The sequence below is a fragment of the Pagrus major genome, chromosome 8, assembly GCF_040436345.1.
Source record: "Pagrus major chromosome 8, Pma_NU_1.0".
Lineage (NCBI taxonomy): Eukaryota > Metazoa > Chordata > Actinopteri > Spariformes > Sparidae > Pagrus > Pagrus major.
The window spans coordinates 16873442-16886439 of record NC_133222.1 but is presented as its reverse complement, the minus strand read 5'-3'; the positions used below and the strand labels follow the sequence as shown (position 1 = coordinate 16886439).

General features: G+C 41.7%; 1 protein-coding gene across 1 annotated transcript in view; it reads right to left on the bottom strand.

The window, feature by feature from the left end:
• The window catches only part of LOC141001400 (transcriptional enhancer factor TEF-3-like), a 32974-nt gene extending 22056 nt beyond the window's left edge, over positions 1 to 10918 (bottom strand). The window contains exon 1 of the mRNA XM_073472468.1: positions 10860 to 10918. Within this exon, the coding sequence (XP_073328569.1) occupies positions 10860 to 10866 (7 nt within the window). The 5' untranslated portion in view covers positions 10867 to 10918. The remainder of the gene's footprint in view (positions 1 to 10859) is intronic.
• Positions 10919 to 12998: the final 2080 nt, after the last annotated feature.

The following is a 12998-nucleotide window of genomic DNA, read 5'->3' as shown; positions in this document are numbered from 1 at the left end:
ACGCTCCACAAAACAGCCAATCAAGCGACCCCAAATGGTAAAAAGGGGAAACCTGAAGCTTGGCTGAACCTCCATCAGAGGTTTTGTCAGGCAATAAAAGTGATCAGATTTTGCGCGGAATGCAAAACACCGTTTCTGTCTGGTGCTCATGTGAACCAGCCGTCCTCGCAGTCTACTCAGACATGAGTTTCTACTTAATGCTTTATGAAAGCATGTGTGTTGTGTTGCTAAGCCCCGACAGAACAACTTAGATTTCCCTGCTGGGTACACAAACTGACAACACTTCAGTAGAAGTCTCTTCTATAAAGTGTAGGGTACAACTTTTTTAAGGCTAGAAAGAAACGAGAGGATTTCCTAATGAAAATGTGTGACTGCTGTAAGCACTGAGGCTGACCAGCATGATTTGGGATGACTTTCTAATTGTTAGAGAACTTATTAGACATTTATTTACAATTCTTGGTTTCATTGTACTTTTTAGCAACACTTTACATGAAGTCAGACGGGGCAAGGAACACACACAGGCACACAGGTTGTAAACAAGACAACAGTTGACTCAGACTGTCATTCTGAGGTTTAACTAAGAGTAAGTGTGACCAAAACGTTGGCGGTAAACACGCATTGTGTCGGGAAAAGTTGTGCATGCAGTCATTCAGGAATGAGGATGTGTTGGCTGGATTATGGTGCCACTGTGTGGAATCAGCTGGACCAATAAATCCTCAATGAAACAATACACTACGTTGTTGCTCCACGCACAATAGAATGACCCCCCATCAAAAGGACAATATTGGTCTCTGCATTTGGGTATGTTCAGGCACAAAAATGAGGTTTATGTTGACCCATCCCTTCAAGGAGAACTTCTCACTTCCTTCCTTGGTCCTTTCATATTTGCTATGTCCCTTAGAGGACTTCATCACTTGACTGTAAACAATAGGCCCTTTTGGGGCACTTGCTGAAACGACTGGGAGGACAGTCTCGCTTTAGTTGTACAGTTGATCAACAGGCTGTACTCAGTTTGATATGTTTTTACTGTCTTATTGTTTATTTTTTTACATACAGTATGCACACAGGACTTCATGGAAAGCTAGTGGATTATCCTCACTTCATGGAAAGAGAGTGGATAATCCTGATTAAACAAAGCAAACTAAAACTGAATTCTAACTGAATTTTAACATTTCAAATATAAAGAATGGATTTTGTCACCAGCCAAGTTTCATTAGCAAAAAAGTGGTCGATCTGAGTCCTTGTAAAGTTCCAGGCCCCTGCAACACACACTAAAACACACATGTACACACACTACCCAGCTGTAGACCTGCCTTTGTGTGAGGCTTTTGTGGACTAAACCCCTCTTTTAAATGCCGTCTACTCCAGTTTATACACACAGTCGCACACATAGACACAGACATAAACTGACGCGCACACATCAGCCCCAGTCGCAGCATTCATTCCGTCTCAATCTTATTTTCCTTTCAGAGCTGTAACTCCTCAACCGTTTAGCGTTTATCGGGAGGTGCACTCGCCGGCCGATTGTTCGAGCCCCTAAATGCACATTTCTTTAATTCCTCAGGGATTAAGAAAGTGTTCCACATTTCCTTGCAATCAAACTTTTGAAAAGACGAACAGAGAGCTTTGTCACACGGTACTTGACCTCAAGTGAACATTAAGTTGCCTGTATCGAGTTCCTCACATTACAGCTACAAGTTTTCCTGTTCCTAGCAATTTATCTTTTGGAAACTTCAGTCAGTGTACAGTAAGATGTACATTGTGTAGCGACTCCAATTGGGATTTTCAAAAAGTAGCAGACACAGTTGCGTGAGCATGTCTCCACAGATGAATAGAAACTTTTCATGAGTTCAGGAAAAACAGACCATCTTTTCACTTTGGTTGCCACTTTTAAAAGTCTTATTATGGACTTGTAAGCCTTTCCTGGGTCAGAGTTGTTGTCAAACTTGATCAACCTGAAAACCACAGTAATTCAAGTCAAGTACAAGCATGAGAGACACAGAAATTACTTGTAAAGTTCTTCTGTGCAGGAAGGATTAATAAGAAACAATTATTTTTTTGTTTTTATTCCCATTCAAAATTAGCCACACATGTATTATCAGCATTAAGCAGCTTCATTAATGGGCTGTCATAGAGGCTTTGCTTCATGCCCTTGTATCAGATGCCCTGCCACTCCTAGTGCTAGTGCTTGGGGAAGGGCCCCATCAAAAATACCCTCCAACACACCCATGAGATCAGAGAGGCGACTCAGTCACACAGCGATGAGATCATGATATCCAACAGGAGTAGCACCCAGGACTTGTGCCAGCCAAGGCTGCAGGAAAGTCAGTAGGAACATTATACCATCACCCACTGCTCCACAGTTTGATGTTGTTTATCACACGGTTGGCAGTCACACACTTGTCTGGGGGAAATTTGATTCTAGAGAAATTTCTTAAGGGCATGAAAAGTGATTTTAAAGTGTTTCAGAGTTCTGAGGACACTGCTGGGTTTTGACACAAAACATAATCTGCTAATTTACAGGGATTATTTCTGTTTCTTGTCGATCTTGGCTAACTTTTCATGCTCTGCTTTAGATTCTGTAATATTTATAGTTTCCACACTACCAGCAATAGAATTTTCTTTGATCTGACTCAAAAATGAATGTCTACAGTCACTCTGGTCTCGCATGGCCACAGCATTGTGTCAGCGCTGGAGAAAGGTCCGGCTGCACCAATTCTTTGTGATCTCCTTCCGTGTTTTGTGCTAACATTAGCCACTAAAGGAGTGTGTTAGCCAATGAAGGAGTGTGCTGCTGCCACAACGACTCTTTTATTTGGCTCAGGGGCTGTGTGATTTGTGCTACTCAGTAAGCGGCTGAATGACATACTGACATAATACAAAATCTGTGAAAGTATAACAAGAACAGCCATGCAAACATCTCTGAATCACATCTGTGTACGTTCACGTACATACAGTTAATTTTGTTGCATAAGAAAACAACTTTTCATTTGTAAAATGAAGAATTTGCTTCAATTTAAGTCATCAAACCATACTAAAATTTTGCTTCCTGGAGCCATGATGATCCTAAAGGCCTGACAAACACTCTTGCACCAGTTTTACTTCTGGCTCTCCTGCTCAGGTTTGTTGGTGGAGGTCAGAGAGAGGTGGACGGGGTGAGTGAAGGCAGCCTATAGTTTCCCTTCCAAAGTCGACCCCTGGGTTGTAAATCTGCCTTTCCCCAATGGGGCTGCGGTCATCACTGGCCTGGTCCGATCTCTCTCCTTCACTTCTTCTTCAGTGGCTACGTCTCAGCCAAGTACATTCCTGACATTCCTACTGTATATACTGACTGGTCCTAACTGGGTCCCCAATGGATCAAAGTCATATTTGTATTCATACATCAGCATCTATATGTAGGGGAACTAATTACTTCCTGTGATAGGGTTTCCTATAGGATCAGTTTATCACCATATTCCTAACTATTCAAAAATGAGGCCTTAAAGTATTCAAATATTCACTCAAAATCAATTTACACCTTGAATGATACAGCCATCACTGCAGCACAGCATTGTCCTCAAAGCTTACACAAGTTAAATGACAACCTGTTGAACTTCTATCAAATTTAAGTACATTTAAGTTATTATAACTTCATTTGGTCAGTGCTTGCCTGTACACTTAATCGTACACAAACTGCCATCCTCTCTGAAGACACATCTGCCAGCCATACGTTTTTCCTCAACAGCACATATGCCCCAATGTGTCTGCTCAGGAAAACAAAGGTCACATTTAGGCTGCAGGAATGTCTTGGCTGGGTGTCATTTCCCCTCCAATAGAGCCTGGACGCAGCCCGCTGAGCTCTGAGAAGTCCTCTGTCAAGCCTCGGTGCTAGCAACAAGTCAAGTACGACAACAGGATAAGTCAGACCTGGTTAACTCAATAATTTGATCATCTAAAAAAATTGATAACTGGCTGCACTTTTTTCCCACAAAAAGTCAATGAAGACATTCATTCCCTTCTCATAAGGGATAAGGGCACAGTGAATGAGAGTGAATTAGATGATCTGTAACAGGAATGATAAATAAAAGAAATGGTTAACCTCATCACAAAATGAATGAATGAAAGGTTTTTATTGCTTTTAATATCCAAAAATCTGCCTGTGAAACAAGCAAAAATGCGCTTTTTAAGATTAAGACATTGTAAAAAAAAACAAGTCCCCATAGCTGACTGAAATATTACTTGTTAGGTCATTGTCTCTTATATTTAAAGGTGTAATTTGTAGAATATGGCCAGAATTCAAAGGCCAAAACTGACCTTTCAATTGGTAAATGTCCAATTATTTAATTTTAATTAATTGCCTTATTCAGTGCACTTTGTCAGCTGAAGATACACAAATATGCAATTTGTCTACAGAAAAGCAACATATGCTTACATCATGCTTTCAATGATAAAGTCATTATAATTATTATATATTGGAGCAGTTCCATCACAGAAATAAACTACTTCTTTTAAAGTAATCACAGCCTCATAACTTTGCCTATATTTAACCTATAATTAATATCAAATTACATCTTTCTTACCAGGAAACTCTTTTAAAGAGTCTTTTGAAATTATCAGCTTATAGAGGATCTGTACAATAAAGTGTTACTTCCCTTCCTCCTCTTCCCTTATTAACTAATTTCTGTGAGTCGGCCTCTGATTATCTGGTAACCAGCTGCAGTGCGGCCCGAGCCAAATCTGAGGTTTGCGCTTGATTTCTAAGAAAGTATAGTATTTCTAGCAGAGGAGTAAATTTAACAGATGTCATGTTATATTTACACAACCTGCCGTCGGGGTCTTTGCAATTACGGAGATTTATGCAGGAGGTAGTTTGCGCGATGCTTAACGTAAACTAATCATGCAGACACATCAACAGATGTCTGACCTGTTTGGATCCTTCTACCTTCCACCTTGCTGATCTGAGATGTCGAGATAAAGTGACAGTGACAGCTCTGTTACATGGCTGTCGGTGCACAACATTTCCTATTGGTTACAGTGTGAGATACAGAGAGGTACAGACAGAAAGAGAGGGACTGACATGGAGGGAGCTCTGTCTAGATTCCACAAGTTCATATTCAGCAGAGGAGCGTTCCTCGAAAACCCCCAGAGAGCATCAAATCCCACGAGAGCCTCAAGTTCAGTGTCAGGATTAAATGGTTGGAGGTTCAGGTTCATCCTCCTGCTCATGTGACCACCCCTACCCCAAGAACACTCTATCAGAAACAGCACATCATGGAGGCTCGGGTGTCCCCCAACAGTGTAACACAAATCACTCCTGCTAATACAGGAAAAGGAATCCAAAATGTATTCAAGGTAACAGTGTTTCATTTAATTGACTTTAATTGCCTGTTGCTATAACTTCTGGGAGAGAGTCAGAGAGGTGAGGAAGAAAGTTTATTCATTATCTGCTCGCCCTAATGCTGATAGAAAGTCAGGTAAAATGTTTTCACAAAAGTCCAGAAAACATTTCTGGAGCTTCGCAGCAAAACAACGGTGCAGCATTCTCCTCAATGAGTGAAGTAGATGGGGACTTGTTTTAAAAATGTAAGAAACAACAACAACAACAAAAAAAATGGCTCCATAGAAGTCTCCGGCGTTATCCAGGTCTCCGTGAGCCCAAAGATCACAAATTGATTTAAAAAGATGTATTTACACCCGTTTTTAGCCAAAGCTTTCACTGTAGCTGCTAAGCTAAACGTGTTAACGCACACACTTTTACGTTTTAAAACAATCCCCACCTACGTACGTCAATGTGTTTCGGTGAATGTTGTATAAATAATTTTATACATACATCTGACTAGATATTCAGTGCAAGCTTACCATACTTAAGATTTTAAAACACAGTGCTGCAGACTCTGACAGCCATATGTCCTGTTAACCTCTGTTTCTTCTTCTAGATTTAATAGAGTTACTCAAGATTTCAAAACTTTCTAAAGATACCAAATATGTGAGGCCAGTTTAGGGGAAAAGTGTATAAAATTATGCACAACATATCAAGACTATTTAAATTTGACTGAATGGTGCAGCAAAAGGCTCATGTTTCAAATATTTCATATTGTGTAAACAATATAGAGCTCTGCCAACAGTTGAAGTGATTTAAAGCAGAATACAGACTCAGCTGTCAGTTGATTAAGTGCATCTAGCCTAAACTAATGAAGTCTACCACAACAGTTATGCAATTAATCATACTTTCATGAAGGTTTTAAAGTTTTAGAGAGAAGTTGATTCAACTTTATGATCATTCTGGAGAATCTGCATAACAGTTTTAACAAAATCTGGACATTATTAACCTCCAAGAACGGAGGATTTATTTCAGGACTGCATTAGTTTTCGCTACAGTAAAAGCTCAGTGTACATCCAAATGAGAAAAATCTTTTCTTCTTATTAATCTCATCCATATTGCTAAACATAACATCTCCAAGCAGAGAACTGAGGTTACAAAAGGAAACCACTTGAAAACACAGGCCTCAGAGGCTTCTTCAAAGGTCAGCAGATCAAGGTCAGATCATCTGGTGAATCTCTCACTTTACTGTGAAAGTTTGTACCCGGGTGCGGACTCGCTGTCACTTCTCACTGACCTTTACATCACATTCTTAAAGACTTGAGTTGAAAACATATTTGCATCGCCTGACAAAAACCCACAATGGGCTGACATGTTGCACAAGCGAAGCTTAGTGGGAGCATGATTAATTGCGCGGGTAGTCTTTGTTCTGAACTGACAGAATAACGTGTCACTACTGAGGGAAACTTTGTTGACTTTATCCAGCACACTAACACAGCAAAAAAAAACAACAAAAAAAAAAACAATGTTTCACAGGAAGCAGGAGCCATCAAAATGTGAGAAAAGTGCTCCTCTCACAGATGTCAGGAAATCAAGTGTGACGAAACCAAACAGCTGCATTAAACATGATGTGATGCAAGATTTAATGCTGCCAAATAAAAATTAGTCAAAAGAAATCATAAAACAGAACAACTGCAATTGCAAAAGCAGGCACATAAATTAATATGGCACTTATATGGCAGTAAATAAAGAGGGAAGATAATCATATTTCCAGTGCCACATTCCTCTAGCGAGAGCTGTCAGCACATTGGTTTCCACAGCACTACAAGTTTGGGACTGTTTTTCCATTATTGCAGCATGAGGCCTTCGGTCAGACCACAGGGCACGTCTCTTGCTGAGAGCCACACAAGGCAGGAAATGTTTTCCTTGGCAGATGCATGTCGAATTACCGCTGGAGCACATAACCGCCACAATATCCGTGACACCGTCCCTAATAAGCGAGCTAATAGGTCTGTTGAGTAATGGGCGCGAGGGCCAGCGCTATGCAGAGCATTATGGGAAGAAAATGTCGTGAATGTACATGGAATACGGGGTAAAAAACATTCCATTCAATTTAGGAATTTACAATGGATAAAGGCGCAAATTCCTTCTGTTTCTCTGCTCGGAGACTCAATATCATATTGTTTAGCGAAGAATGGCATTCAGTCCTCAGAGGGGAATTCAACCTAAAATTCAGGGTATGTCATTCTCAGCCAACAGACGATATTTTGCTAGTTTGTTTTGGCTAAGTATCCATTTTTAGCCCATGCAAGAAGACTAAATACCATTTCTAAAACTATCAAGTCATCACTTCACCATTTCATGTATGCCATTAAAGATATTCTCAGCTGATATTTGATTTGGCTACCTGATTTAAGACCACCCATCAGCGCTTTAACAGCATTAACAACATTAAAGAGCTTCAAAGTGGCTTTGCATTGATTGTGGTTGCTTGAATGACTCGAGTTGTTGGCCAGTTGTGACCCGAGGGATGGTGATAAAAGGGGAGGACAGGGGAGCTGCAGGGGCTGTAAGGGAAAAAAGGCTGGCCGGGCTGTTTAGGGGCAACAGGGGCACAGTGGGCCACGCACGGGCTTAGTCTTGCCTCATTTCTCAAGTCATAAATCCGGATTTACCGCGAGGCTGTCAGGTTGAACTCGGAGAGCAGCTGGAGGTGAACCGAAAGGCAGATTGACCAACTGACAGACTGACGGGAGCGAGAAAAGGTTGTTCACGAAGAACAAAGCGAGACAGGGAGTCGAGACAAAGAGATATGAGGGAGGTAAATCACAGAAATAGCAGAAAGCAGAGGTGGTAAGAGCAGAGACACAACCTCTAGCATTCTCACTCTGAAACACACACACACACACACACAGACAGACAGACACACACACACACACACAGTGGGGACAGGTGTGAGAGAGTTTTGCCGGGCCCCGAGGCCATGCAAGACACCACTGCCCACCTTGGTGTTTATTTGTCCACCCGTCCTCCTCCCCTCCAGGCGCTCAAAGGGTAAACGTCTATTCTGGTTTAGGGTTACAGCCGAGCTGCCTTGAACCCCCGGGCTCCCGAGTGCACATGCCATTCCTTGCGGGCCAACGCGCTCCCTGGCGCGCATCACCTGCCCCTGACCCCCACAGGGAGGAAGGGGCACCTCAGTGCTTGCCTTGCCAAAAACCCCACCATCACCACCTTTACCCATCCAGCCCCCCATCCCCGTGACACAGAATGAGCCACCTGCCCCTCTCACCCATGCCCCCCCACCTCCAAGTATTATTACAGTCTTTATAAGGGTTTAAGTGTTGATCAGAGGATGGCCATGACCTCAATGGGTGGCTAAGCTAGGCTAGGCAAAGCTAACAGTTAAAGGAGCTGTCTGGCACAGTGACAGGACAAGGCGATGACAGAGGCTGTCTGATAGCGCCGCTACCTCCATCCGCCTGTTTTCCACCCACCAGATCCACTATCAAACAGTCAGGCAGGAGGGCGCTAAAGCCATCTGTTACCAAACATCTTTCATCAAGATGTCGTAGAGGAATGTCACCTCACCTTCCCAACACCTGTTAGCCAATGACATTACCCAAAGATTCAATAAGGAGAGACCTACAGCAGTGTTATTCTGCTGCTCCAAACCTCAAATCATTATTTTAAAAGTGACTGAGAGGCAAAAACATCGAGGAGAATCGATGATCTGTGGCCAAATAGCATGAACAATGTGGTCAAGCTACAGTTAGCACGGGAAACCCCAGCAAAATTTCTCTTGAGATCATTTGAGGCAACAACACACAAAGTTAGCATCCATGCAAGTTAAACACAAGCAATGCGCTCTGGGTAGGAAGTGAGTATTATCCCCACTCCTCTGAACCTGTTTGGGGGGAACGATTTGGGGCTAATTTTGGTAACAGGAACGCTGTGAAGGTCTCTCCATTATCACTGCCAGAAATATAATGGGACAAAGGTCTATCCCAAATGATTCACTGGGTGTGTTGATGTTTAATGTTTTACTTTTCATTAATTTGTCATCGTTGTGGCTCACAAAGGATTGATACGAATTCTGATTAGATGTTTTAGTTGGAGACATTTTCTGAACTTGTCAATGTATTTTTTTTCTTTTCTAATCGAAGAGGAACAAACTGGAGCCTGCATGAGAGCCATATTGTGTACACATGTGCAGCAGAATGAGTGATTAGAGCGTGTGCGCCTGTTTTTTGACACATTATGCCATCATACTGTACTCAATGGGACCAAGTTGAGCTGACAGCTGTGCAGGAAACAGGAGTGATGTGAAACATGAACACGAGGAGTGGTGGTGAATGGGTGTGTGTGGGGGAGAGTATGTGAAACAAATGTCTATTTGTCTATTTGCTTCCCACAATACTGCAGATGTGTGTCGCACTGTGGGTTTAGCAGTAGCGTTTGTGTGAGGAGAGGTTCACAGCTTGTAACTTCTTCTTCACTAAAGTCCATCTACACTGAATATTTCACCCTGAATCTTTATCAACTTCTCAGTCACTGACATATCAGTCAAATCTTAAGTGCTGAACCTTTTAGTTTAGACAAGCTACACCATAAGCATCTTTTAAATCCCTTCTTAAAACTTTCCTTTGTAGAAGAAGAAGATTTAATATATCACCAGGTTTCGTATTTTTGTTCCATGGTTTTTACTTCTTTTTTTGTAAAGCACTTTGTAACCTTGTTCAGAGAAGTGTTATACAAAATTTTAATATTATTATAAACATAACACAAACATTCAGCTTTACAGAGCCATATTTCCACAGCTCTAAAACTAGTGACAAAAAGCTAATATTTCTCTTCAAACTGCTTGTTCGGCATGATCAAACTTTTTTGTAGCTAAAGATGAGACTATGTGATAAAATATTTTCCTCATGTAATTCCACAGCATCAGAGATGATGGCTCTGGTCCCACCACAAAGTGACATTCATTTGTCCACACAACTTAGTTGAGGCCGGAAGCTTTCTGCCATAGTGACTACTAGCAGGGCTAGCTGTTGAACTGCTGTAGCTGGCAAGCTAACTGGCCAGGCTAGTGCTAGTCAGTCATTAGCTCTCAGAGCTTTTCTCTTTTTTCTTTCCATTTACTTCGCTACAGCTTTTTGTTCACTATTTCATTCAGTGTAAGTTCTTGAAGCTTCAAACTCCAGAAAATCAAGTCCTAAAATTTGTATTTTGAGTCCTAAACATGTGATTAGGTGCCCCTCACCAAATTTAAAGCCATTTTAAAACTTTAAAACTGAGTGAGTCGAGTAAATTTGCAGAAAAAATAAATGCCTAGGCTTTCTAATATTTAAAACAAAATGACAAATTGTATGCTTTCTTAGCTGAATGGTTTGCCATTCGTTTCTTGACTGCAGCCTAATTTTAACTTCCAATATTCTATGATATTCTGAGGTATCATCTTTTGTCTGTTTGCTGCTCTGGTTTACCATCTAAGCTGATCTTATCACACCATTCAAGAGGAAAAAGGTACATGATAGTATGAGGATAAAGCTGGGCGTACCGTACATCTTGCCCTCATCAGAGAGGATGATCTTCCTGCGGCCACAGGGTGGGTAGATCGCCAGCGCCTCCTGGAAGCTCTGTTCGATATCCGGGCTCCACACGCCCTCCGCGTCATTCTCCAGGGGTTTGTCGAGTCCGTCTCCGAGCTCCTCACTCCCACCCCTGGGGGAGGGAGCCGGCACCCACTCCGCAGACGTGGTGGGACGACGGAGAGGGGACCACGGAGCAGGGGGTGGTGGGTCCGGGTTTGGAGGAGTTAGGGGAAGGAGATAGGGAGGAAGCTGTAGGTAGCAGGCCTGCCGGTATGATATCCACAGATGTGATGATGGAGATGATGATGGTGGTCTGGATGTAGCAGGTTAGTCCTGGGGAAGCAAGAAAAGGACGATAAAAATGACATGGTGTCGTGTAAGGAGGAAGTTTCTCACATTAAAGAAGCTGGAACCAACAAATATAACATTACATTTCAGTAAATGTTTATTAAGCCTTTCAGACTGCGCTTTGAGTTTCTCCACTGGTGTTCTGAACTGCAATCAGTTACTAAAACTTTCACAGCCTCACAAGAGAAGACCTGTTAACTAGTTGATTATGAGCAATGTCACACTCACTTCAGTGAACTCTGTGTGACCCGAAAAGAAAATCTGAACCGTCAAAGGTCAGACTGTTAATTTCATATTGTGCACCAGTTGATGGAGAATACTTCCAGGGCTGCAACTCAGAATTACTTCAATATTGATTAACCAGTCGATTGTTTTTTCATTTAATTGATTCATTGTATAGTGTTTGAAATGTCTCAGAATACTGAAAAAGTCAGTGAGTCCAAGGTGAAGCTTTCAGATGTTCTGTTTTGTCCAAGTATCGATCTAAACTCGCAAAAATGTTTAATTTAATATCACAGAACACTAAGAAAACTGGCGAATATTAAAAATTTAGAGGCTGAAACCAGTGAACTTTCAGCACTTCTGCTCAGCATACAAAATGGACATCAGACATATTTCCTGAATATTACGCTGTAGATTTACTAATTGATTAATCAAGTGAATATTTCAGCTCAAAATATTTCCATTTTGTAGACATTAAGACCAACAATCACCCTCTCTAGTTTAGGGTAACTACTAAGAACCATTTTCATGATGAAATATTTTTTTATCAACCATTCAGTTTCCAAGAGTCCAAGGTAACATCTTCTTATTCCTTTTTATAATAAGAGCAACAGTCTGAAACCCAAAGATATAGAAATAACTGTTTTGTAAAACAGCAAATCTTCACATGCTGGAGAGGTTGAACTAGGATATGTTTGGCATTTTTGTTTCTTAATGGACTTAAATGATTAACGGATCCATTTAGTCGATCAACAAATATGTGCTCACCAATTAGTAATTAGTAACACTTAAACTTGAGTAATTTCTCAATACTTGTGCCCAATACTACCAAAACTGATATCTATAAACACATATTAATCCTACCTATCATATATATCTGTGGAGACTGTGCAGCTTTGAGTTCGTCCAGTCTGCTCTCTGAGCATTTCTGACTGTCTGTTAGTGTGTTGGTGTTTGTTTGTGTGGGCATGAGTTTATTTTATCACTGTGTGCTTCTCCGTCTACATCTGTTTATACACGTGTGTCTGTCTGTCTATGTGTGTGTGTGTGTGTGTGAGAGAGAGAGAGAGAGAGAGAAAGAGTTGGGGATAATGCCCGACTGGCCGGACGCTTTGCAGGAAGTGTTGTGGAACATCAGGGGGCTCAGAGGAAGAGCGAGGGGGGGAGACTGGACTGGCTGGAGAGTCTTACTCACTCTCTACAACACTCTGACTCACTCGCCAGATCACCATGACCCTTCTCAACTGTAGCCTCACAAGTAAGACCCCTGCAACGCCTCCACACGTAACAAACACACTCATGTTTGGGATTATATGTGACGTAATGGTCACCGCTTTGCCTTTCGTCGCCTTAAATGGCAGGAAAGTGGTCGATGACAAACACAAAGCTCTGTTTGTATTGACTCATGAGTTTGGGAGTCCTTTCTTCACCGTTTCCATTTTTCTCCTGCGCATCCGCCGAGAGGAAGAGGTGGAGCTGACGTCTGTCTCATACACTCCGCTCGAATGTATAAGCTCACTGCGTGCACATCCTAA